General features: G+C 47.4%; 1 protein-coding gene across 3 annotated transcripts in view; it reads left to right on the forward strand.

Annotated features, from left to right (window-relative positions):
* WSCD2 (WSC domain containing 2) overlaps positions 1 to 26,372 on the forward strand; it is a 121,794-nt gene that overhangs the window by 88,905 nt on the left and 6,517 nt on the right. For all 3 annotated transcript variants that reach the window (XM_008957963.4, XM_003832535.5, XM_034934407.2), the window contains 4 exons: positions 6,955 to 7,076; positions 9,209 to 9,383; positions 14,946 to 15,110; positions 22,550 to 22,750. In XM_008957963.4, the coding sequence (XP_008956211.2) occupies positions 6,955 to 7,076; positions 9,209 to 9,383; positions 14,946 to 15,110; positions 22,550 to 22,750 (663 nt within the window). The remainder of the gene's footprint in view (positions 1 to 6,954; positions 7,077 to 9,208; positions 9,384 to 14,945; positions 15,111 to 22,549; positions 22,751 to 26,372) is intronic.

Here is a 26,372-nt window from a genome sequence, read left to right on the forward strand (position 1 = left end):
CATCTCGGGCCCTTTAAGTCCTCTAAAAATTTCACCTTACTTGGTATTCAGAGCATTCAGTTTAGCCCTCGTCTCTAAGCTGGGAGAGTCAGGGACTCATTAGCAGGTGCTTAAATGTCAAAGGGAGGCCAGTCTCTGCAGAGCTGGATCTACAAAGACTTCCTTCCTCTTCCTACTCTGGCCTTCTAATATCTAGGCAGGCTGGAAGAAATCACATGGAGAAATGCCATCCTAGGGATTCCACATGGCTCTCCCCCTCTTTTCAGTCTAAGGACAGCTGGCAAGGAGACGGACCTTTGACTGCCCCCTCTTTAGTACCTGCACCTCACGAAGTTTATCCATGTCCATCTCTGAATGATCCACCCAATATTTATGCCCCCGTTTTAGAGATGAGAACATTAAGACTCTGAAATGAGAGGAAACTTGCCCATGGTCAAAGACAAGGAAGGGCAGAGGTGCCAGTGGGTGCCATGTGAAGGAGAGTTCCCCATTTTACAGCTGAAGATGCTGAGTTCCAGAGAGGAGAAACAGAGTCGGGATTAGAGCTCGTGTTTCCTAGTTGCTAAGTCTTCTGTTCCTCAGCCAGGATGGCTCATCCTGAGCCTGTCAGTCCAGGGAAATGCCATGGCTCTCTGGTGTGGTGCCAGAATGGAAGGCCTCTCCTGGGGCTCTGGGCCAGGGTGGGTCCCCTGAAGCTCATCTGGAGATGCATGTCAATGTGACCCATCAGTGGACTGAGCCCAAAAGATGGGTGCCCAGCTTGGGGGCAGGGGAGAGGGCAGAGCGCTTGGCCAAGGAAGCCTAGAGGAAGATGCATGTGTGCCACCCACAGGCCCTGAGTGATGCCCCAGTGCCTTCAATTATTTGGGGCCATGCTCTTAGAGGATGCAAGGGTGACTCCTGAGGGTGAAGGACCCCAAAGACCACCCTGGGCTTGCTTCAGCTTTCACATAACCACAGTCAGACATGCACACTGCCATACAGAGATGACTTGTATATGAGGTCCACTGTGATGCAAACAACCGGGACAGACACCAGCAGTGTCCCTGGCTGTGGGCACCAGGTGCAAGGGTCCCCAGTGCTCTTGGCATCCTGAGAAAAGACTCCACCTGGGCTGGACTCCATCAGAGGGACCTACCCATCAAGTTACTCTCTCTTCTTATGATGCATTTCCCCTTGCACTGGGGAAATAAGTATTTTTATCTGAACCTAGGTGCCAGCTGTTGAGGGGATGGTTGGGAAACGTCAAACCCCTGGTGGCATTGAGCTGGGCTCATGAGGGACTGGCTGAAGCCCAGCCTCATCCTCTACTAGAAGAGGAGCCCTCTTCTCAGCCAGCTGGTTGCCAGGCAACCCAGAGAGAGCCCGTGGGATTATTGTCTCCACGTGCATAAACACCTTATGGTAAGACTTGCCCTCCTAGAGGTTGATTTGATGCACAACCACACAAGTTATCTACAGAAGCGCAAAGTCAAGTGCACAGGGCCAGAGACTCCTATGTTCCCCCATAGACAGACCCACTATGTGCAGATGAGCACGGTCCACAGGATCACATTTGCATTCCCAGAGGTCGGCATCCACATGCCCAGACAGGTGGATCTGCACTCACACTGGCATGAGCACAGTCACACATACACATGGGATGCACACATCATCACTCACACCCTTTCATACACAGATGCGCGCTGTGTGCACAGCAACAGATACACATTCAGTGTCATGTCCCACTGCCCAATCTCAGTGCAGCCAGACCCACAACTGCCCTCACACAGCCTCTCCTGCCCCCATTAATGCACAGACACACACAAACACACACACATGCACAAACACCACTCACTTCTTCAGACACGACTGTGTCTTCCCAACACACTGCTGTGTTGGGGGCCTCAGACCCCACCAGGGTAGTGGAACAGGACTCAAGAAAGGACCCACATTAGAGGATAAGAGCTGGTGGGCTTGGGATCCCTGCAAGGGTACCCAGGACAACCCCAAAGGGGCCTCCGCTTGGCCCCAACCCCCAAAATACTGTCTGTAGCAACCCTCCAAGCTCTAGGATTTCATGATGGTCCCTCAAATAAGATCCTGGTGGCAGGTTAACAATTTGAAGTTGGTTCTAGAGACCCAGGGTCAAGATCTGGACATTTGAGGATGCTTAAAGAATAATCAGACTCCAGTGTCAGGCAACCTCAGAGTGACAGCCCTGACTTTCTGAGTGATTTGTGGTGAAAAGCAGAGTGGACATGAAGGGTGGGAGAGAGAAAATCAATGTCCCACTGTTGTGAAATGCTAAAGCCAGGGGTGGCTTTTTTAAAAAAGACAGCCCAGGACAGTGCAAACTTGGAGTTCAGACATTCTTAGGTTGGAATCCAGATACTGCCACTTGTCAGCTGTATGGCCTTGGGCAAGTCACTTCCCCTCTGCACCTGCTTTCTCTTCTTTATAATGGAGAGAATGAGATCTTCCTGCTAAGGTTTAGGAGGGTTCCATTGGATAAGATATATCAAGCGTTTACACAATGCCTGGCACTTGATAAATATCAAAGATGTCAGACTAACTCTTGCAAGCTGGGTGACCTGTATCAAGCAGTTTCAGTCCTCTGAGCCTTGAGTTTCCTCATCTGTAAAAATGGGAAGCCCCATAGGACCAGGGTGAATGGGAGAGTTCAATGAGACCACGTGTGTGAACAGCTCAGCCTACTTCCCATCACATACCACACAACCAGTACATGGTAGCAATAATGATCACAACAATATTACGATTTTTTTAAAGACAAGGTCCCACTCTGTCAACCAGGCTGGAGTGCGGGGGCATGATCATGGCTCATTGCAGCCTCGACTGCCGGGGCTCAAGCAATTCTTCCATATCAGCCTCCTGAGTAGCTGGGACTACAGTTGTGTGCCACCACACATAGCTAATTAAAAATATATATATATATTTGTAGAGATAGGGTCTTGCTGTGTTGCTCAGTCTGGTCTCAAATTCCTGGGCTCAGGGGATCCTCCTGCTTTGGCCTCCTAAAGTGTTGGGCTTACAGGTGTGACTCACTGCACCCTGCCAACATTATATTAATATAAGCATCTATTCATAATAGTATCATTATTATTGGAAGAAGCACAGGCTTTGGAGACACAGAAACCTGGCTTCGATCTCACTCTGTTGTTTGTCAGCTCTGTAACACTGGAAGCCAGCGAGCCTCCCTCAGCCTCCTCAGTTTTCTCATCTGTGAGATGGAGGTACTCATAGCATCTATCGCCTATGGCTGCTGTGCAGACTGAATGGACCCAGAGTTCCCAGCATGGAGCCTGGCATCAGCAGGAACTCAGTAAATTCAAGTGGAGTGGAAAGAGGGAGGAAAAGCCAGCATCTGGTTGCCCAGTGACCTGAGTTAGCATCCGGCTAACTGAGTTTTCTGGTTAAGTGAGGGTTCATCCACAGCGCTTGGGACTTCCCGCCTCATTGCCATAAATCTTTAGCTCAAATGCCCACTTTCCCGGTGGGTGTGGTGACTCACGCCTGTAATTCCAGCACTTTGGGAGGCTGAGACAAGCAGATCACTTGAGGTCAGGAGTTCCAGACCAGCCTGGCCAACATGGTTAAACCCCATCTCTACTAAAAATACAAAAATTGAGCTGGGTGTGGTGGTGCACATCTTTAATCCCAGGTACTCAGGAGGATGAGGCAGGAAAATCACTTCAACCCAGGAGGCGCAGGTTGCAGGGAGCCAAGATTGCACCACTGCACTCCATCCTCTGGGTGACCTTACAGGGCATCCCTCTCAGCACCCCAGGCCACAAGATGGAAGACTGTCCAGTGTTTCTTTACAGGGCACTAGTGGCATCTGGATGTGCATGTGCTCATTTAGGAGGTGAAGGGCTGTCCTGTACAGAACAGGCATGCACATTTCTGGCCCCAGCCTTTCAAGTGCCAGTGGCCTCAAATCACTGGAGCAGGCGTTCCCACACCTCTTTGAATGTTCTCAGGGTAGTAGGCATGAGAGTTACTGCATAGTTTAACTCCCAGTCCTCGTTTATATGTGGGGAAACTGAGGCCTGGAGGGACCACGCAGCAGATCAGCAGCATCCTGACACTATCACCACTACCACTGCCACCTGTCTCACCAGGATAAAGCCAGAGACCCAGAAAGCTAAAACAGCAGGAGTCTGGGGGATGCCTTGGAAATTCATCATTTAACCAAATTCCTAATGTTCTCTTAGTTTTCTTGGCTTGTCACTGCAATGAGCAACTTCAGGCTATCAGGCGCCATGTGGTAGAAAGAATCACTAGGGAGTCTTTGGTGGCTAAAATATAAAATTATCATTCATAAACACCTTCCCCCCACCCTTCTACTCAGGGAGTTATTCCATATCCTCTTCTCTGCACATAAATATAAATATATATGTGTATGCTAAAAAACGCTTTTACACTCTAGATAGACCCAGACACCGCTACAGAGAGAGACATATGGTTTCTGCAACTTGCTTTGCTTTTTTCCAAAGGCTAACACTTTGCTTCTGAGATGAGGCTCAATAAGTTTTTGCAAACGATGGGTCCTTAGATTTGTCTTGCAACCTCTTCTCTCGAAGCCCTGTTTCTCTCATCTGTAAAATAAGAGTTTACAATGAACCTTGCAGGATTTTCAAGAAGGTGACATGAGCTGTTTCTGAAGTGCTCAGCAGAGCAGATGACACATAATAGGTATTCAATAAATGGGGTCTGTTCTTGTGCTGATGCTTTTGATCACACTGTGTTAACAATGCCCTTTGTTATATGTGGATGGCTGTGCTTCTGGAAGGGTATATACAACTCAGAATTTGAGAAATAACCCAATTTTAAATGTATATCACCAGCCTTTCAAATGATTTAACAGTGGCCACTTAAAATTTTTTTTAATAGAGATGGAGGTCTCACTATGTTGGCCAGGTTGGTCTTCAACGCCTGGCCTCAAGCAATCCTCCTGCCTTGGCTTCACTTTTTTTGTCTTTATTACATAAAAATACATATTCATTGTAGAAAAAAGTTAGAAAAGAGTTTTACAAAGAGATGGAAATAAAAATTACCTATATTCCTACTTGATTGGTCAGAGTTCTCTAGGGAAACAGAACCAACAGGATTAAAACCAATAGGATATGTGGATAGATATATTAAGAGATTTATTTTAAGGAAATTGGCTTACGCAATTGCAGGAGCTGGCAAGTCCGAAATTCATATGGCAGGCCAGCAGACTGGAAACTCAGGCAGCAGTTAATGCTGCGATCTTGAGATGGAATTCCTTCTTCTCCAGGAAGCCTTAGGTTTGCTTTTAAGGCCCTCAACTGATTGCATGAGGCTCACCCACATTATCAAGGGTCATTTCCTCTACTTAAGGTCAACTAACGGTAGATGTCAATCACATACATAAAATACCTTCATAGCAACATCTAGACCAATGTTTCACCAAACAACTGGGCACCATGGCCTAGCTAAGTTGACACATAAAATGTATCCTTCACACCTGCTGTCCAGGGACATCACAGTTATTAAAATGTTGGTATATGTCTCTCTAGAGATTAGTTTTTTACAAAATTGATATTTTATAACCTGTAGAATTTTACATTCTCAGTTTTTATTTAACTTTGTATCTTAAACACATCTTCACCTGGCTAAAATAACCTTTAACACCATTCCTTTCAATGGAATTCCACTTTCAGTAGAATTCCATTGTGTGTTGTCATTCCAGACATTATTGGCACAATTATCTCATTGCTAGACACCTAGGTTGTTTCTACTCCTTCACTTGTTAATTTTTAAAATGCTGCAATGAACATCCCTATTGATAAATCTTTGCGCACATCTGTACTGGATGCTATAGGCACCCACCCAAGTCCCCTTTCCTGTGGTGACTGTTGGTGGTGACCAATGGCTCACAACTGCCCCCTTCTCTGAAAAATAGCCTTGGGCCCAACAGGAGCAAGTAGCCCCTCCCAGGAAGTTACGCCCCAGCCTGGGGGACAGCCCATAGCCAAAAACTGACTGACATTGGAAGCTAGGATAGACAAGGCCAAGGCAAGCCAGCCCCCTTTCCTTAAGGTGGGGCCAACTCTGTAGTGCAATTTCTCATCCAGAGCCCCCTCCTGATCCCTGCCGTGAGACCAGGATGGAGGTGGCACCCAGCTGAGATCACATCCTCACTTAGCTCTATCTGGTCCTGCCTCCCGCTTTCTTTCTCTGAGAGCACACCTTCAATGAAACATTTGTCTCAGGCTCTGCTTCAGTAGCCCCAACCTAAGACAACATCTCTGAATATTTTCTTAAGGGATGACTTCTATTGAAGATTTGACAATGGGCTCCAAATTTTTTATTGTGTAGCTGCACTATTTCTGGGTTAAATTTTCTTAAAGGGATTGCCTCTGACATGTCAGTCCCTTGCAGCTTATCAGTGCCCAACAGTGGGTAGGTAGAGACTTCTGAGGCCCAGGACTTTTCCCCTAAAGCCCAGGGCAATGAGAGGGAGAGGAGAACCCTGGTAGTAGTGAGTAAGGACAGGACAGCCCCAGAATCCTTGCTTCCCTCAGTCCTCAAACACTCAGCCCTGATGAGATCACAAAAATCCTCCGTGTACTTGATCATTTCCCTGAATGGGGCATTGCCATGGTTGGGAATGAGGAAGTGAGGCATGGGAATCTGACAAAGAAAGGGGGATAGCATGGCCCAGGAAGAATCTAATCTCAGCGACCTGGGTTGTTGACAAAGGGGCCAGGGTTGAGGAGAACATTCTTTGATGTATCGAGCTCATTGACTGCGAACGGACATGTTCAAGAACAGAAAACATGGCCACTCTTTCCATCTCTGCTTTGGCTTGCTCTGTGACCTCGGGCAAGACTCTTGCCTTCTCTGAGCTTTCTTCAGAATGTGGTTTTCCCAACCAGATCTGACTCCTTGTATATCTGACTAGTCGTCTTCTCTCTGGCTCTTCAGATGGAAGTGCAGTGTTCCGGGGCTGCTTCCGCAGGCCCGACAACCTTTCCCTGGCCTTACCCGTGACAGCTGCCATGCTGAACATGTCTGTGGACAAATGCGTGGACTTCTGCACTGAGAAGGTGAGCACAAGGTGGGGCCCATGGAACTCAGGGGGAGGGAACCATGCAGCAGAGCTGAAGGAACCACATGCTTGGCTGGAGAAGCAACAGCTCAGTAGGGATAGATGTAGTCATTGACTGGGATCTATGACGTGGGAGAGGGATGTGACCATTTCACGTGGATCTAAGGGGCTGCAGCTACACAGAATAGATTTTCCTGCCTTTGAGGAAGTGAGTTTTAATACTGACGAATACTTAGGAATGAGGGTTATTAGTCCATTTTCATACTGATACTGCTATGAAGAAATATCCCAGATTGGGTAATTCATTTGAAAAAAAGAGATTTAATGGACTCACAGTTTCACATGGCTGAGGAGGCCTCTCAATCATGGTGGAAGGCAAAGGAAAAGCAAAGGCACGTCTTACATGGCAGCAGGCAAGAGAGCGTGTGTACAGGAACTGCCCTTTTTAAAGATGTCAGATCTCATGAGACTTATTCACTATCATGAGAACAGCATGGGAAAAACCCACCCCCATGATTCAGTTACCTCCCACCAGGTCCTTCCCATGACACATGGGGATTATGGGAGCTACAATTCAAGATGAGATTTGGGTGGAGAACACAGCCAAACCACATGAGGGGTGACATTTGAACTGGGCCTAGAAGCATGAAAAAATTACCAGGTAAAGGTAAAGACAGTCCCACCTTGGGACAGAGGGAGTTCCCCACTGGTGGAGGTGTGTGAGCAGAGGCCAGGCAGCAGTGTCATTCAGAGCTTTGGGCACTGGATAGCACTTGGGTTGGATGATCTTTCTTCGGCCTAAGGAGCTAGATGTCTGACTGTTTATGTTTCCTCCCTAGCCAGGTTGTGAACTCCCGGAGGGTAGGGGCTGTGCCTTGTGTATTTTGTGCCCCCCTTCAATACCCCCAGCACAGAACTGGGCACATAACTGGCACTCAGCGATGTCCAAGGAGCTCCAGCTTTTTCTTAAAATGAGCTAATGACTCAAGTGTCCAGAGGAGAACCATCCCTCCTCCACCACAAAAAGATGGTTGGGCATTTCATTCATTCTAGAGAGTAGTTGAGGGTAGAGAGGTATAAATGCTTAAACACTGAGATGAAGCTTTCTCCTGCAGGACTGAAAGAGAACTGAAAAAGAAATCCCTTTCTCACAGTCATGCAATACACCACAGTAAATGCCCCCTTGGTGTGATGGTGATATGGGACCCACGCTTTGGGAAAAGCTGTCTGAGTCTGTTCTCAGACTCAGTGGCTCTGAGTCACACAGATCCACTGGCTAGTGGATCCAGCCACACAAGTGTGACCCTGGTTTGCTACCAGATTAGTCCTGGACTGGCTACCAGGGAGAACTAGGGGTGGTGGGTCCAGTTTAGAAGCAAATTGGGCAAAAGACAGACCCTTGCCCGCCAGATCTCAGGTCCATCTTGCCCCCACTTAGCTGTTCAATAGAACAAATAAAGCAATCAGAAGCAGCTCTCCCAACAAAGACTCTGGGAACACAGGGGTATCAGTATCTCCTTTGGCTTAAAAGAGCAGACTCAGACAGCTTTTCCCAAAGCATGGGTCTCATATCACCATCTCATCAAGGGGGCATTTACTGTGGTGTATTGCATGACCACGAGAAAGGGATTTCTGTTTCAGTTGTCTTTCCAGGAGAAAGCTTCGTTTCAGTGTTTAAGCGTCAACACCTCTCACCCTTAACTACTCTCTATGCAGGAAAAATGGAGCCAGCCCCAGGCTCACAGTCTTGGTTGGCCAGAGTGCCTAGGAAGAATTTCATCACTTGTTTTGTTTCTATATTATGTGCATTTACAGTATGGAGATGTATGGAAGTGCTACTTGTCCACAAGTACTATTAGTGGTAGCCATACAAAGTATCCTTTTAAATTTAAGTTTCAAAAAGTGAATCGACTTAAAGGAGACGAATAAGTAAACAATAGTACAGTAGGTGAACAGGTAGGGCAAAATCACAAAAGCAGGGTTTGTGGATGGAATTTGGGGACCCTCAAGTTAAGGGAGACTGACAGAGAAGACAGTGGTTGAAATGCAAATCCTGTTCTCCATTTGGAGTCTGAAGCTGTCCAGGGATTTAGCAACTCTCTTCCTCTTCTTCTCCCACTCCATCCCCAGGAGTACCCGCTGGCAGCTCTTGCAGGCACCGCCTGCCACTGTGGGTTTCCCACCACCCGATTCCCGCTCCATGACAGAGAGGATGAGCAGCTCTGTGCCCAGAAGTGCAGCGCGGAGGAGTTTGAGAGCTGCGGGACTCCTAGTTACTTCATTGTGTACCAGACACAAGTCCAAGGTGAGCTAGGCCCTTCCCCAGTGGACCCCAGATGCACTCCCAGTGGCTTCCCTCCCAGATGTGTTCCTGCCAGTCCATCCCACACAGCCTGCAGCAAGGAGAAAACCATGCAAGCCAGAGGGCAGGGCTGATGAACTCCACCAGGCTTAGAGTTCCTGGATGGGCAACAGAAGGAATTCCCAGGGTGGGAAGCGTTCTGATGACCCATCTCTATCCCTCATCACTGAGGACCCTTGGTGGCTCCTGTAGTGAGACTGAATGAGAAGAGAGACTGAGTCTCCCACTGGCTGCAACACAGATTCACTGCGTTATCCCGGACAAGTCATTTCCCCTTTCTGGGCCTCAGTTTTTCCATCTGTAAAATGAAGCTGTAGACTGTTGGCCTCCAGTGTTCCTTCCAATTCTAAGATTTTGTCATTTTATCTATAAGTTCTTCCTTCTTCTCTCTCCCTGTCTCACTCATCCTTTCCACTTCTAGTCTTCTTCCTTTGCTAGTGGAATCCACACTTACTGTTATCTCCTCTTCTGTCTCTTGGGGCTACCAGACATGATGATAATGATGGTGATGATGATGATGATGATGATGGTGATGATTATGATGATGGTGATGATCATAATGATGGTGATGATTATGACGATGGTGATGATGATAATGGTGATGATAGTGATAAGAGTGATGCTGATAGTGCTGATGATAGTGATGATGAAAGTGATGATGACGATGATGGTGATGAGAAGGAGGAAGAGGAGGAGGCAGCAACACTTGGAGTTTCTTGAGGTCTTACTCTGTGCCAGACTCAGTGTTGCATCCTTCATATGAAGGATGTTTTCATTAAATCCCCTCAACTCTCTATGAGTTGGGAACAGTCATTATGCCCTCTTTACTGTGGGGTGGGGGAGGGGATTGAGACTCAGAACAGTTGAGGAACTTACCTTAAGTCATACTGTTTATAAACTTTCCCAATAAAACCCGTTTCTCCTGACCGAGGTATCATGAAGGGTGGGTGGCACTTGGATGGGGATTGGGGGGCATCCCTTGCTAGGACACTCAGCCCAAAGGAAGCCCCTGAAGGATCACCTCAATATCTGAATATATTGACCATCTACTATGTACCAGTCCTTATGCCGAGCCTCATCTCATTCAGTGATGTGAAGTCCACAGTAAACCTATGATCAGGGCAGTATCATCCCCACTTTACAGATGACAGAACTAAAATTCAGAGAGATTAGGAACTGGCCACAGTTATACATCTACAAAAGCAATTTGTTTTCAGGTGTCTGACTCCAAAGCCCCTGCTAGAAACCTTTGCCCATGCTCCAGTGACACTCCCCACAGTCTGGAGAGCCAGGAAAACACCACTTGGCTAGACCTCCTCCTTCTCATTTCCCAGTCACCAAGCTGCCATATGTGGTAGAGCAGGTTGAGCATTGCACTGGCACAGCCAACAGAAAAAGTGGTGCCTAAAAGCCAGCCACATGTTGTGTGCCCTGGATGGCAGAACATCTGTCCAGAGGAAGGAGTGGGCACCTTTTTCTGATTTGCACAAAAGTGCTGTACGAGCTAGTGGCAGCCCCACCAATAGCCTGTCCCTGTTTGACTGATGGGGTACCAGTGCTGATCAACTGTGGCTGTTTCTATGGTAGCTAAAGTCCTTCTGAGAGCCTAGTGAGCATGTGGCTCTTGGACCTATTTACAGTCCGATGGGGAAGGATGGGTTTTTGTTAGCTTTCGGGGAAGTGCTGGTTAGTCTGTGCAGAGCTGTGCTGCCTTAGCCTGCAGGGGAAAGTCATACACAGATTAATTACCCTGTGATGATGAATGGCTTTGAGGTGGCCAGAACAGACACTGGAGCCTTTTCAACGCAGATAACAATTCCCTAATTGATGAATTTGCTCATTCCCAGTGCCCTACCCCCAGGCCATTACTAGGGCTTCCATTTTTCCACGTCACTCTTGCAGTTTCTACACACTGGGGAGGTTTGACAGTTATGTGGCTCATCAGCCTGCCAAGAGCCTGGCCCACCAGGACTGACATTTATTGAGCACCTACTGTGTGCTAAGCCCTGATGCCCCTTATGGGATAATTATTGAACACTTGCTCTGTGCCAGGCTCTGTCAAATCTTTTACCTGCCTTAAATCATCTAATCATCCAAACAGTCCAGTTGCATAAGCACTGTTATTACCATTTTACAAATGAGGTAACTTGGCACAGGGAGGTTGAGTAACTTGGCCAAAGTCAAACAGCTCTGACATGGCAGTGTAGGGATGCAAACCCAGGCAATCTAGGTCCCAAGACTGCACTGTCAACCCTAGCTTCTCAAAATACATTGTGAAAAATTCACACTCATTATCCCACATAATTGTGTAAGGTTTATTAGCCCTGTTTTATAGGTGAGGAAACTGAGGCTTAGTGAGGGGAAAGCCTTGTTCCGTGTCACACAGGTAGGCCATGACAGTTCTGGATGGAAACCCAGGTCGGTCTGATTCCAAAACTGCATATAATACTGCCTGCAACAGCTGCTTAATGTATGGGGCTTAGGAACCAAATCAACTTTCTTTATAGCATTGAAAACCACAACTTTTACCTTCGGGTTGGCCTTGGCCTCCCAGGAAATATTTGAATAGAGAATTCTGTTTTGGGGGGACATTAAGGAGCCTGGTCTGCCCCACCCGACCTATCAACCCAACATTTTGCTCTGGAAAAAAAAAAAAAAAGTCAAACCTCCAGAAAAGTCAGAAGAATTATGCAGTGAACACATATATACTCATTCCATAGAATTTTGTGACATATGTTAACTTTTGCTGTATTTACTTTATTGTCCATCTCTCCTTTTCTCCATCCCTCAATCCTTCCTAATTTTTGGTGCATTTCCAAGCAAGTTGCAAGCATCATTATACTTCAGGATGTTGTCATTGGTTATAATTCAATATTAGCTTTCTGAAGTAACACTTCCATAGAGTGGAATGCACATATTTTAAGTGTACTAGTTAATATCAACTGGCTAATCCACTCCCCTATCAAAATATAAAACATAACCATATTCTATAAAGTCCCTGTGTCTGGGCTCCTTTTTGCAGTATATTCCAATGAAAACCATTCCCTGAAGCTTACTTGGCTTCTACACAGATGTCCCCTGGTTTATTTTATCCTAAATCTGATCATCTCAGAACAAAAATTAAACAGGCAGGAGAAGAAAGCTGAACCTCCAGCTAGCAGGAACAATACCAGGAACCACAATTGATTCTGTGGGCAATTCCGGCATGTTTGTCTTAATCTAACACTGCATTCATTCAAGAATTTCATTCTCCTAAACAACCTCAGGCTGTCATCGCTGCTTAATAGTCCCATTTTATAAGTGAGCAAACTGAGGCTCCGACAGATCATTTTTTTCCTATGTCACCCAAAAAGTAAGTGGAAGAATTGGAATTTAAATCTAGGACTTCACACCTCTCCTTCAAAGGGCTTTTGTGTGAAATTAATGAGGCTCACAGTAAGACTTCAATAAATAGCAGCTAATGCAGAACAGGAAAGACCCTGGTAAAATCTTGGGAAGGAATTACCTAGAGGAGGGCAGTGCTCTGCCCTCATGCCCGAGTAATCACGTGAGGTGAGCTTGTCTCTTGAATTGAGCATGGGGCAGTCACTGAGGACCTTGCCCATAACCGGTCCAGGGCAGTGACCAGGGAAGAGGCCAAGTGCAAGGGCCAAGGAGTAGATGGAAGGGAGGAAACATGAAGGAATGTGGACAACTCTGCTGGCAATGTGGCGGTGATGGGGTGAAGGGGAGCTGGTGGTCGCTGGAAGGGGCTCTTTCTAAATGAGGGAGCTATTTGTTCCTGTTTCAGTGCTAATGTGATTGAGCCAGCTGAGAGAGAAAAAATATTGGGGTTTGGAAGGAGCAAAGAGCTTGGAGAAGGAGGGAATGGAGAACACATACATGAGCAGGGGATGGGTGGCTTCCCCAGAAGAGGGAGAGATGGAGGTGAGGGGCCATGGGAGGTGAGGGAGGTTTGCCTGCTTTCCCTTGGATGGTAAATAAGGGTGGAGCTCATCTGCCCCAGGCTGAAGAAGGCAGCACTGAGACCTGGGGCCTCCAGGCCTGGATCTGGGATTCTCTCATCTTCCTTTCTGCTCCAGCGCCCCCTGCTCTGAGCCTTCCCTCAGCTGCCTTTGCAAATGAGGGAACCAAAAGAAAAGCTTGTGCTTTCTTAGCTCCCTCTGGGGTTGCAGTGGGAGGTGCTGGGGCTTGCGTTTTCTGTTAACTCTGATGGTAATGGCATTCTGCGGGCTCTGAAAAGCCAGAGAATCAAAAATATCCAAATGGTACTCACCACATCCCAACCCATTTTACAGATGAGGAAACTGAGGGCTAGAGAAAAATAATACCTATGCCTTTTGAGCACTTTAGAGTATTAGCATATTACATGCTTTGTTTCATTCAATCCTTACAAGAGCCCTACAAAATAGATATTATTGTTATCCACCCAGTCACCATTCTACCCATTCATGCATCCATCCAAGAAGCAGTTATTAAGTACTTGCTGTATACCAGATATTGTGGAAACTTTTGGTGAATCAGCAAAACACAATATGGGCAGGGTTTCTGACCACACGACTAATTGCATGAATAATTATCTGAATTGCAATTGTGATCAACAATATGAAGGAGATGGATATAGTAATGCACTAATGATAGCCCAGGGAGTCAGGAAAAGAGGAGAGAGAGGAAGGGAGGAAGGAAAGAGGGAAGGAAGAAGGAAGGAAGGAAGGACAGACGGATAGACAGTGGGATCCATTCAACTGAGAGCTGAAGAACAAAAAGCAAAGGCAGGTAGGAGGCAATGGAGAGGGAACAGCATGCATGAAGGCACTATGTCAGGACACAGCAAAGCACAGGAGAGGAAGTCCAGAGAGACCAGGTGGCTGGCATGTGGTGGAGTGGATTAGAATGAGCCTGTGAGTTTGCAAAGGCCAACCATGTGGGCTTGGAGGCCAAGATAAGAACCCTGGACTGCATCCTATACTCAAAAGGCATAGATATTATTTTTCTCTAGCCCTCAGTTTTCTCATCTGTAAAATGGGTTGGGAGGTGGTGAGTACCATTTGGATATTCCTGATTCTCTGGCTTTTCAGAGCCCGCAAAATACAAGAATAACAAAAAATACACGACGGATGCCATTGACGGTTTCGATCTGGAGGAAAGGGTAGGGGTGAATGGGAAAGACTTGCTCTGCTGGGGGGAAACTGGGGCTGGAGAGAAGATTCACCCTTCTAGCTGACTTCTATTGGATCCCTACTATGGGCTAAGCACTGTGCTTATCCCTTTCCATCATTATCCCATTTAACACTCACCTCAACTCTATGAGGGAGGAACCATCTCCCTCATTTTACAGATGGGAGAGCTGAGGCCCAAGGAAGCTTTCCCATGACCCACGCAAGTGTCCTGTGCCCTTGATCACCTGGCTGAGAAGTGGCAGGGGTGTGACTCATACCCTGGCCCTTTCAGACAGGCTCCATCTGCCCCTGGTGTTGACCTCTGTCCATGCTCCGCCCTTTTCAGACAACCGTTGCATGGACAGAAGGTTCCTGCCAGGCAAGTCCAAGCAGCTCATTGCTTTGGCCAGCTTCCCAGGTGCTGGCAACACGTGGGCTCGCCACCTCATTGAGTTGGCCACAGGCTTCTACACTGGCAGCTACTACTTCGATGGCTCCCTCTACAACAAAGGTGAGGAGATGGCAGGGAGGGCAGGGCAAGAGGTTCCTTAGGCTTGGGAAGGTCCCCACTTGGAGGGTATGGGAATACTCCTCCTTGAGTGTCTACTGTGTGCCACTCAGCTCTCCCAGGCACACTTTTTGAGACTCACTGCATGCTTGGTACCCCCCCCCCTTCCTTTATGCCCCACAAACATTTCTTGAGTCATGTCCTGGATACTCCACTAGCATCCATTCAATAATTGACATTTGTCAAGTACTTATCCTATGCCTGGTACCTTTCCTCCATTTAGGTTACAACAAACATTTCTTACACACATACTGTGTGCTGGTACCTCATTACAGATGTTTACTGACCAGCAACTCTTTGATGTAATAGAGGTACAAGAACTAAGTTCACTTTGGGGACATTTATTGAGCACCTACTATTCACCAGGTGTCCTCTCCACATTTAAGTCGACAATATTCGCTATGCAGGGTGCTCTATTTTCATTCCATTCACAGATGTTTACTGAGCACCGGAATGTTCTGGATGCACTTCCTAAGTTAGGTGTCCCAACATGCATTTGTGGGGCACCAACTGTGTGTGAGGCACCTCATGTAGGTTGAGATTGCCAAAGATGTTCTCTTGGCACCTAGTAGGTGGCCAGGTGCTGTATTCTTATTTAACCCTGCATAGAAACCCTGTGAGGTAGGATGATGATGTTCTTTCCCAGAAATGAAAACTGAGGCTTGGAGCGGAGAAATAACTTGCCCAAAGTCACACAATTTTTTTTTTCAACAAGCTGATTGGGGATTGCATTCTAGTGTTTCTCAGTTTCAAAGCCCACATCTTTATTACTCTATCACACAGGTAAGAAATTCCTGGGTTTCTTACTGAGGAACAAGAAATCATGGATGAAATGCCCCTTGGGCATGAAGCCCTCTCCTGGGCATGGTGGGAGACATCAGGGAAGCAAGGCCTCCTCCTGTGGGAGACTTTGCATCTACATGTGGAGCAGCCCTTGGCCATGGTCTTTGTGTCTGCAAACCAGCTGAAGACCACTTCCTGGCTGTGTGACCTTAGGCAATTTACTGTACCTACCTCTCTCATCCTGTGTCCTCATGCACAAATTAGAGATAAGAGTATGTACCTCATGAGGTTGTTTCAAAGCAGGGGTGTCTCATCTTTTGTCTTCCCTGGGCCACGCTGGAAGAAGAAAAATTGTCTTGGACCACACATAAAATACACTAACACTAATGATAGCTGATGAGCTAAAAATAAAATAAAAATAACAAAAAAATCTAATAACGTTTTAAGAAAGCTTACGAATTTGTGTTGGGCCGCATTCAACGTCGTCAATAAAAGTTGGCTCTGGGTACTCTGGTCTGGGTGCCAGGCACTAACCAGGCACAGCTTGGTGCTGATACAGAGTCATCCGCTAACCCTAGCTCAGGGAGAGCCAGGGGGCATGTCTTTCTCAGGGTGAGACACAGGAGGGAGGCAGAGACTGGGGGAGAAAAGCAAGAAGGGTGAAGAGGGACAGGCTAATGGTTGGAGTTGGCAACGGGTCAGGCAGGGGAAGCTGCTTAAGAATCCTAGCTTTTTATATATTTATTAATTTCCAGTTTTGGCTTGAGTGATTGTTTATTAAGCACCTATTACTTATGAGGCTCCATGCTGAGGGTATTACATGCTTATATTAGGATTTGAACCCAGGGCTGGCTGTCAGCAGTCCCTATGATCTTAACCCCTATGCTGTGCTTCCTTGTGGGAGCTGCTGGGAAGAGCATTGGGATATTCCAGAATCCCTTTGGCTTGTCCTGAAGCAGTGGCTGTGGAATGCAAGTTCAGAAAGGATGCCATGGCTGGCCCACATTCTCACTCTGCTGGCTGTGGCAGCAACCCTACTCATGCAATCCCAGAATGTCACAAACAGAAGGGTCCCTCAGGATTATTTAGTTCAGGGATCAAAATTGGTTTCATCTAGTGTTGATTCCAATGAATTTTTGCTTAAGGATGATGTGTTAAGAAAGATTCTGAGGTTCTTCCATTCTCTCTCTGAAACAAAATGCCTTAATCTAGTAGTGACGCCTGTTGAAAGTAGAGAATGGGGAATGGTGGCCTATACACCAAGTATTCGCCATCTGATCTAACTCAACCTCCTAACTTCAGAGAAGAAGAAATGGAATCTTAAGATGGAGTCAAGAGATCTGATTTTCAGTCTGAAAGTTCACTCTGATACTTATCAGCTATGAGAGCTTGTGCAAAATTCTTCACCTCTCTGAGCTTTAATTTCCTAATCTATAATACAGGAATGTCAGTACTGAACTCAAAGATTTTCCAAAAAATATAACAAGATAATGTTTGTGAGATAATATGTGTGAGCCTGTGGTGTAAAATAGACATTTTTTAAATGCTATGTAACCAGGACAGTCATTTACTTAGTCAAAGGCAAAGGGGGATGGTCTCTGACTACACATTAGCATTGCCCAGGGAGCTTTTAAAGTCTTGACACACAGGCGGCATCTCAGACCATTTCCATCAGACTGTCAGGAGTGGGCCCAGGCATGGGTGTTTTCTATAAGCTCCCAGGGGATTCCAATGCAAAACCAGAGCCAAGACCCCTGGCCCTAGACAAAGAACCCAGCATTCTTACTTCCAGACCCAAAACATTCCAAAAATTCATTTTTTTCCTGTGTTTGTTAATACTCTAGTGTGGGCAATATTAATTGGTCATTAATGGAGTGAGACACCTACTAAAACTTTAACTTGATTTAAAAGAAAAAAAAGAAAACATAACCCCCCTGTGGCAATTCCCTGCCTCAAGCTGTGTCTAGTTACTGGATGTTTCCTTCATTCGTACTGAGACAGGCAGGGGGTAGTGGGCTGGTCACAGGCAGCTGAGGCTTTGAATGTAGTTGCCTTTTCATTAGGAGCTTTAAAATCCTTCCCGCAGCCTGAGCCCTTGCAGTTAACATTGAACTCTCCCTGGGAGCTTGGAGTTGGCAGTAGGGGTGTAGACAAAATGAAGAGCCGCTTGCCCCCCAACAGCATCAGTCAATCTAGCTAACCCTGCCCAGTCTCTCCCCACATCACCTTGCAGCTGAAAGATGCTTAACTTCATGAAATCCTTTGCCGCATTTGCCACACTGGGGCAAAGTTCTGCAGCCCCTTTCAGACTCCAGGTATAATGAGCTCTTTGTAGTTCAAGAATGCACTGGAGATTTGCACGTGCTATCATCTGTACAATGAGCTGATCCCCTGGCAACTCTTGCGGATTTATCTAAGTCTTTTAGAGTTTCTTTTCTTCTGCTACCAACTTGCTGGATGGCTGGACGCATGTTCCCCTGCCCCTTGAGACCTCAGTTTCCTGCTCTGTGAGAAGCATGTATCAGATGGGTGGTCTCCCAGACCCTCCTAGGCCTGACAGGCTGCCTGACATTTTCTCTCTTTCCTCCACATTTTCTGCAACCTACTCTTCCCTCAGTCTGGAAAAGGGTCCACTCCACCAGTGAGCTGGTGAGGCAGGGAGGGAGGGAATTAATGAGTGAATGAATGAAGAAATGTAGGGACCTCTCCCTCCCAGAATCCAAATGTCTGTCCCACTTGGGTCTTTCTTCCCTTTCCCTCACTGGGTGCAACTGCCATTTGCAAAGCATGGTTTTCTCTGTCTCTGTGTCCATCTGCCATCTGGCGCTGTCTCTCTCTCTCTCATTCTCTCTCTCTCTCTAATTGTCCTTTCTCTGCATGTCTACCTCTGCCCAGTATGTGCCTCTGCCTCTCTGTGCTTCTCTCTTTGTGTCTCTCTCTGTTCTCTCTCTAGGTGTCTATCTCCCCTTCTCTGTTTCTGTCTCATTTTATTTCTGTGTCTGTTTATCTCCCCCAACTCCTGCCTTCTCCCCGACTTTGTCTCAGTCCCTCCCTCTCTCCAGGTAACTGTGTCTTTCTCTTTCACTGTTCCCCTTTCCCTGGGCTTCATCCCCCCTCTCCCTGCCTCTCCCCATCTCAGAGACCTCATTGTCCTAATGCAGACTCAAGCTCTGCAGTATGTGAGGAGCCAGAGCCCTGACTTCTGAAGGAGGGCAGACAGAAGAGGGAAGGGCAGGATGATGTTCTCAGACTGGTACATCAGCCTACAGAGTTGGCAGCCTCTCAGCCCAGCTGATGCAGGACAACAATTTCTGAGGATTTCCTTGTCCTCAAAACAAATCCCAGTGTCCTGGAGAACCACCAGCCTTCAGGGGTGTCCATGCCTGGAGCCAAGATGGGACTTTCCTGTCCCAGTAAACTCTAGGGCATGCAGAGATGTGCAGTATCTGCCACTTCCCTTCTCTGTTCCTTAGCTCCCCTAACTGAAAAATGCATGAGCAACTATAGTAACAGAGGTTTGGAAGAGAGAAGGGAAAAACATGTCTTGTTCTCTCTGTGGCCCTGAACAAGATTGTTTCTCCAAATCCTGGGACAGTTGGGCAGCTCCTTAGAGTTTGAGGGTCACATGGGTGCCTAAGATAAGCTGATATTTTGGTGACTCTTAAAAGATAGGATTTAAATATATCATGTTTACGTCATGGAGATGCTGGATCCTGGGTGTCAAGGACAGTGGAGAGGGGGACACCCTGGTGGTGGAGTCCGGCAATTCTGCTCTGGCTCAAAGCTTGCATCCATGATTCCCTTGCAGTTACCTAGACAGGCCCTCTTTAGAAGACAATTGAGCAACTATCTGTTGTTCCTCAAGCAAACCTATTCTATGTGCCTTTTCAAAAATTCCTTTCCAGACATAGTACTCTTCCCTCTCTGGGAGACATTCTGCTAAATGGAATTTTCTCTACATTTGCAATACTCCTATAGATAAACTCCTCAGGCAACCAGAATCTGGAATATGAAACAGATCTTTCCCAATCTTTATAGCTTTTCTAGGTTTTTTGTTTTTGTTTGTTTTTAATCTTGATAAATACTGTGCTAAGTTGACCCCATCATGAACAAATAGAAATATTGTAACTTGGGTCTCCCAATGCATGGAGCTGATTGAAAATAGTTTGACCATCCTTCCATGTTTCTGGCAATTTATTTTCCTTGTTAAGAATCTGTGTGAGTTCTGGTATACCCCCTGCCTGTGTTTTCCATTGCTGTGCTTATAGTGAAATAGATTTTGGTAAAGATAAAATGAAACCATGGATGGAAAGCCCTTTGTCCATGTCATGCAGGGCTCTACCAGAATACATGACATGAAATTATATCCAGGGTTGCCTTGCATAAATGTTTATGTCTGAAGCTGTCTCTCTCTCTCAAGCTCCCACATCCTATTCCTCATTCTCCTCTGGAGGAGATTTTTTCCATGACACTGTGCTTCCCATTGACCTCAAAGGCTGTGGGTTAATATTTTCTCATGGGCACGGGCCAGTGCTAATTTGCAAAGCTAGGCTTATCCCAGGCAACTTAACTTGGCAAGTCCCAGAATGGAACCTGACTGAAGAAATCACATTCCATTCTTGGCTCTTCTGCTCAGTGGCCATGTGAGAAAGGCTGCACCTCTATGGACCCCTGTCTCCAGGAACAGGAGCAGATATCAAGCCAGTCTTCACCTCCATCCATCTTAAAAGCCAGAGCACAACAGGGAGGGAAGAAGCCATACTCCAAGGTTTGATGATACGGGGCGACTTCTCAGTCCATGATTTCACCCTAAGTCTTATTCTGCATTAGCTGCCATTTATTGAAGTGTTACTGTGGGCTTCATTGACTTCTCACAATGGCCTTGTGAGGGAGAAAGTGCATGGACCCATTTTACAGATGAGGAAAACTGAGGCCCAGAGAGGTGACATGATATCCAGAATGACTCATTGGGTTGTAAACACAGCCAGTATCTTGAAGGCTTACTACAATAACATTTCTACCTGGCCTTAATACCATATCCAAATGCCTTAGCTTGCATGAGCTAAGGGGCACTTAGAGGGTGAAGGACACATGTGTGCCCAGAGCCCAGGTTTGTATTTCGGCTCTGCCTGTTCCATAGCTCTGTAACTTGGGCGAGTTATTGGACATCTCTGCCTCAGTTTCCTCATCTGTAAAATTCCTCATAGAATTGTTGAGAGGATTGGATTGCTTAATATATGTAAAGGGCTTAGACTAGTCTCCAGCTGCACAGAACTTCTCTCAGCTCCTCAGCTTTTGAAAGGAAAACCTGATCATGCCCCTCTTTTTTGCTTAAATCCTCTTAAGGGTTCTCCAGTCTTTCTGGTCTAGTGCTGGCCTCTTCATCACAGACCCCACAAACCTCTCCAGCCCCATGCTCCCCTCTTGCTACCTGCATTCTCTCTGCAGTCACTCATATGTGACAGATTTCTTCCCACCCACCACAGGCCCTTTGCACCTACTTTTCCCAGCACCTGGCCCTCCCTTCCCAGCTCTCTTGAGCTAGTAAGTTTCTCCTCATTTTTCAGTTCTATGCTTAAGCATCTCTTCCCCCAGGAAACCTTTCTGGATGCCACTTGACTAGGTCAGTGATTTTGGTTGAGCTGACTGGGCTGCCCACCTCCAGGCTGCAGGTTAGGACCATGTCTATTCTATGTGTCTGTCATCATCTGGGACCAATCCCCCACCCCCCACCCCCAGGGCATGTCCTTTCATGGTGATAGCAGAGCTCCCTCATGGAGAGTAAGCAGAAACATATGATGTGTCTTGAGACTGTGCTGAAGACCTACTTCCGCCCTCATTCTATGGGCCACAGGAAGTCACATGGCCATGCCCATCATCAGTAGGGTAGGGACGCTGACTCCCCACAAAGAGGAATCACCCAGTATATCACTGTCTGGCCCCTCTCACAGCACCCAAGCCTTTTCTCTTCTTTTCTTTTTTTGTCAAGAGACAGGGTCTCACTCTGTCATCCAGGCTGGAGTGCAGTGGCATGACCGTAGCTCACTGCAGCCTCAATCTTCTAGCTCAAGCAATCCTCCCGCCTCAGCCCCCCAAGTGGCTGGGACTACAGGTGCATGCCACCATGCCTGGCTAATTTTTTTAAAATTTTTTATTGTAGAGAATGGGGTCTCACTATGTTGCCCAGGCTGGTTTTGAACTCCTGGGAGCAAGCTATCCTCCCACCTTGGCCTCCCAAAGTGCTGGGATTACAGGCGTGAGCCACTGTGCCTAGCTAGCACCCAAGCATGAATACTCCCCTTTTGTAACACTCACCAGGGCAGTGGTTTTACATTTATTTGTGTTCACTATTTGAATAATCTAACTCTCAAAAACAGGAAGACTCGTGAATATTTTTGAAGACCCGTGAATGTTTTTGTAAGTCATTTTAATCCCGGGGTCCTAGCACAGTGCCTGGCACATAGTAGGTGCTCAATAAATACGCGAATGACTGAGTGAACAAATGCATGAGGATTCCCGAGGTGGCCCAGAAGAGAGTGGGGTGGGCTTCTTGCTTCCCCAGCTCACCAGTCCTGTTCCTCACCTCTGGCTGCGGGAAGGGTTTAAAGGTGAGCGGGACCACTGGCGCAGCGGACGGACCATCTGCATCAAGACGCACGAAAGCGGCCAGAAAGAGATCGAGGCCTTCGACGCCGCCATCCTGCTCATCCGCAACCCCTACAAAGCCCTCATGGCTGAGTTCAACCGCAAGTACGGCGGCCACATAGGCTTTGCTGCGCACGCCCACTGGAAGGGCAAAGGTACCGCTCGGGAGAGGAGGGGAGGGGAGGGGAGAGGAGGGGAGGGGAGGGGAGGGGAGAGGAGGGGAGGGGAGGGGAGGGGCTTCGGGCTGCAGGGGGCGGTGGGAGGGTCCCGTGCTCCGGACCAGCGTGACCAGCAGGAGGCAATGCCTCATGCGAGGAACCCTGGAGGACATCCTGGAGGGCGCGTGTCATGCTCCAGTCCTTGCTTCCAGTAGAGTAGGTGCCTCCCACAACCCCCCACCACCCACAAGCAGCACCTTCTGTGAGCCGGGCTGCTGCATCGCACAGGGGATTAAAATCATGGGCTTGGGAGAAAGACTCTTTGGGTTCAGATCTCAGCTCTACCACCTCCCATAAGGGCTCATTAACCTCCCTGAACTTAGATGGCCCCATCTATAAAGTGAAGATTATAAAACTGTGAGGCTTTAAGAATTTTACAAACACTCAGTAGGTGTGACTTTCATGGCACTGGAGATGCTCATGAAATTGATGTGGGATTGATGCAAGCAGGTTAAAGAGCCCCACCCTGGGAGTCGAGAGACCTGAATCCAGCCCCAGGTCAGTGCCTGTGTTGCCACGAGGTCCTGAGAGCACAGGTACGGGGCATCATTTCAATGAACACTCCCAAGAACTCTGGGTGGCGAGGCTCAGAGAGGTTAAGTGACTTGCCCCACATCACACAGCTGGGAAATGACAGCATTGAGCCCCAAGCATGGAACGTACTAAGATGACCTGGGTTTGAGATTCAGCTCTGGCACTTACTAGGTGACAGAGGGCTGTGTGGATCAACATTTCAATGCAGAGCAGCCACCCAGGGCAGTGGCCAGAGCTTTGAAGTCAGACCCAACTTCTGCCATCTTGAGTATTCTTAACCGTTCTCAGCCTCAAAGTCCCATATCCATTATAGGATGATCTCCACCACCATAATGAAAGTCACATCTACTGAGGGCTTTAGAAAAGGCTAACTTCTTAAATCCCCACCATAATTGCCCCATTTGATAGATGGGATAACCTAGGTCCAGGGAGGTTAAGGAGCTTTTCCAGGGTAAGGGGGATATAGGGGGTTGTTGTTCAATGAGTATAAAGTTACAGTTATACAAGATGAGTAAATTCCACAGTCCTGCTGTACAACATAGTGCCTCTAATTAACAAGAAGGTATTCTTTACTTAAGATTTTGGTAAGAGGGTAGATCTCATATTAAGTGTTTTTTACTATACACAAAAACGAACAAAGAAAACAGACTAAAGGAAACTTCCAGAAGTGATGGAAATGTTTATTACCTGGATTATGGTGATGGTAACATAAGTGTATCCATATAACCAAAGTCACTAAATTGTAGATATTATGTGCAGTATTTTGTATATTAATTAGACCTTAATAAAGCTGGGGTTGGGAGAAGTTTTTCCATAAAGTGGTAGAGCTGAGATTTGAACTCAGGGAATCTTGCTCCAGAGCCCACGCTCTTCAGCACTGCACTGTGATAATGGATTAGATGAACCATTGGTGGCTATGAATCACCCAGTCCAGAGCCCCCGACACATAGCAGGCGCTCTGCAAATGTGAGTTGTCCCCAGCTCATCCAGCCTCCAGGAACCAGGCTGCTCCAGTACTCCAGCCCCTCCCCAGAGAGGAACAGAGCAGGGCAGGATGACGTAACTCAGCAATTCACTGGTAACACCCTCAACGCTGACTTCGTTGATTAAAACCCTTGGGCCTGCCCCTCAGGTCCCAATTCACTCAAGGCGGTTTTTCTGTTCCTCCCTCTGCCTCACTCCTCTTCTCAGTGAGGGGGTGGAAGCTTGGATAGGTGGTGACATTTGTCCAATTATTCCCAGGGGTAGAGAGGCCTCTGAATTATTTATTGGTAGAACAATCAATCAAAAGCAAAACTGGTCGCCAGGCTGAGATATCCATATGTGCAAATGGTAGTAGCCTGTCCTAAGAGCACAGACTCTGCTTGTCAAAGCTGGAAAAGACCTGGGAGATCAGTGACCTCGGTGGGCCTCTGTGCTGGCTGCTCCTTACTGTCCCTGGAGGAGAGTGGGAAAACCCCAGTGCCCAGGCTGCACCCTGGACTATTACTGGGTGGAGCCTGGACATCAGTATTTTTTTTTCAACTTTTATTTTAAGTTCTGAGTTACGTTTGCAGGATGTGCAGTTTAGTTACATAGGTAAACGTGTGCCATGGTGGTTTGCTGCAGAGATCAACCCATCCCCCAGATATTAAGCCCAGCATGCATTAGCTATTCTTCCTGATGCTCTCGCTCCCCAACACCGACAGGCCGCAGTGTGTGTTGTCCCCACCCCACTCCCGCGTTGTGTGAATATTTTTAAAGTTCCCCAGCTGCTTCTAATGTGCACGGAGGGCTGAGAACCACTGATTCCTATTGAGTAGTGGGGAAACTGAGGCCCAGAGAGAAGCAGAGACCACCAAGGTTGGTCTAGCCCAGGCACCCTGCTGTCCCAAGTGAACAGGAAAGGGGCTTACTTGGGAAGCTCTTGTGGGCACTTCACATTTGATATCTCATCTAAGCTCTCTAGGGACCATATGAGGTAAGAAAGGCAATGATCACCAGTACACCCCACTTTACAAGTGAGAGAGCCATCCCAGGAAGGGACAAGTCTCTTGGCTAAGACCCTAGGTACTGACTAAGCTGGGATTCAAACCCAGACGTTAACCACCAGGCTCTACTGCCTGAGACGTTGCTGACCCTTTGGTACATTCAGATATTTTCCTCTTCCAGAGGAAGAGGAACCTCAACCCTGTCTTAGGTTCAGACAAGTCTCCTAATTCCCAAGAGCCACCCACCTCTCCTCTTTTTCATTATTCAAAACAGCTGGGAGCTCTAAACCAACACTAAGGAAGGAGTCAGAACAGGCTGAACGGAGAGGCTGCAGGGAGTATGGGATAAGGGGATCCACCACACTCATCTCATATTGGGGGCCTGGGGTCCCATATGAGTCTGAGATGGGAGAAGGGATCTTCTCCAAATGCCCCCTCCAAGGCCTGACCCAGGCATGCAAGGGCTCTGGTAGAGAGACTTCCTTAAAGAACAGAACCCCCAGTCTCCACTCAGCCCATTCTTCCCCTTTGCATTCACCATCTGGCCCCTGGAGACACTTGAGTTTGAGACCCTTGCTTTAAGGTCCTGAATCAGTGGCATCAGCATCCCTTGGGAGCCTGTTGGAAATGCTAAAACCCACTGAATCAGAAATTCTGGGAGTGGGGCTCCAGAAATCTGTGTGTGTGGTTTTTTGTTTTTGTTTTGTTTTGTTTTGAGACAAAGTCTCACTCTGTTGCCCAGGGTGGAGTGCAGTGGTGTGATCTCGGCTCACTGCAACCTCTGCTTCCCGGGTTCACGCTGTTCTGCCTCAGCCTCCCAAGTAGCTGGGACTACAGGTGCCCAGCACCACACCCGGCTAATTTTTTGTATTTTTAGTAGAGACAGGGTTTCACCGTGTTAGCCAGGATGGTCTCAATCTGACCTCGTGATCCACCTGCCTCTGCCTCCCAAAGTGCTGGGATTACAGGCGTGAGCCACCAAGCCCAGCCACAATCTGTGTTTTAACAAAACCCTCCAGGTGATACCGATGAGCACCCTAGTTTAAGAACCATTG

This window comes from Pan paniscus, chromosome 10 (assembly GCF_029289425.2).
Source record: "Pan paniscus chromosome 10, NHGRI_mPanPan1-v2.0_pri, whole genome shotgun sequence".
NCBI lineage: Eukaryota > Metazoa > Chordata > Mammalia > Primates > Hominidae > Pan > Pan paniscus.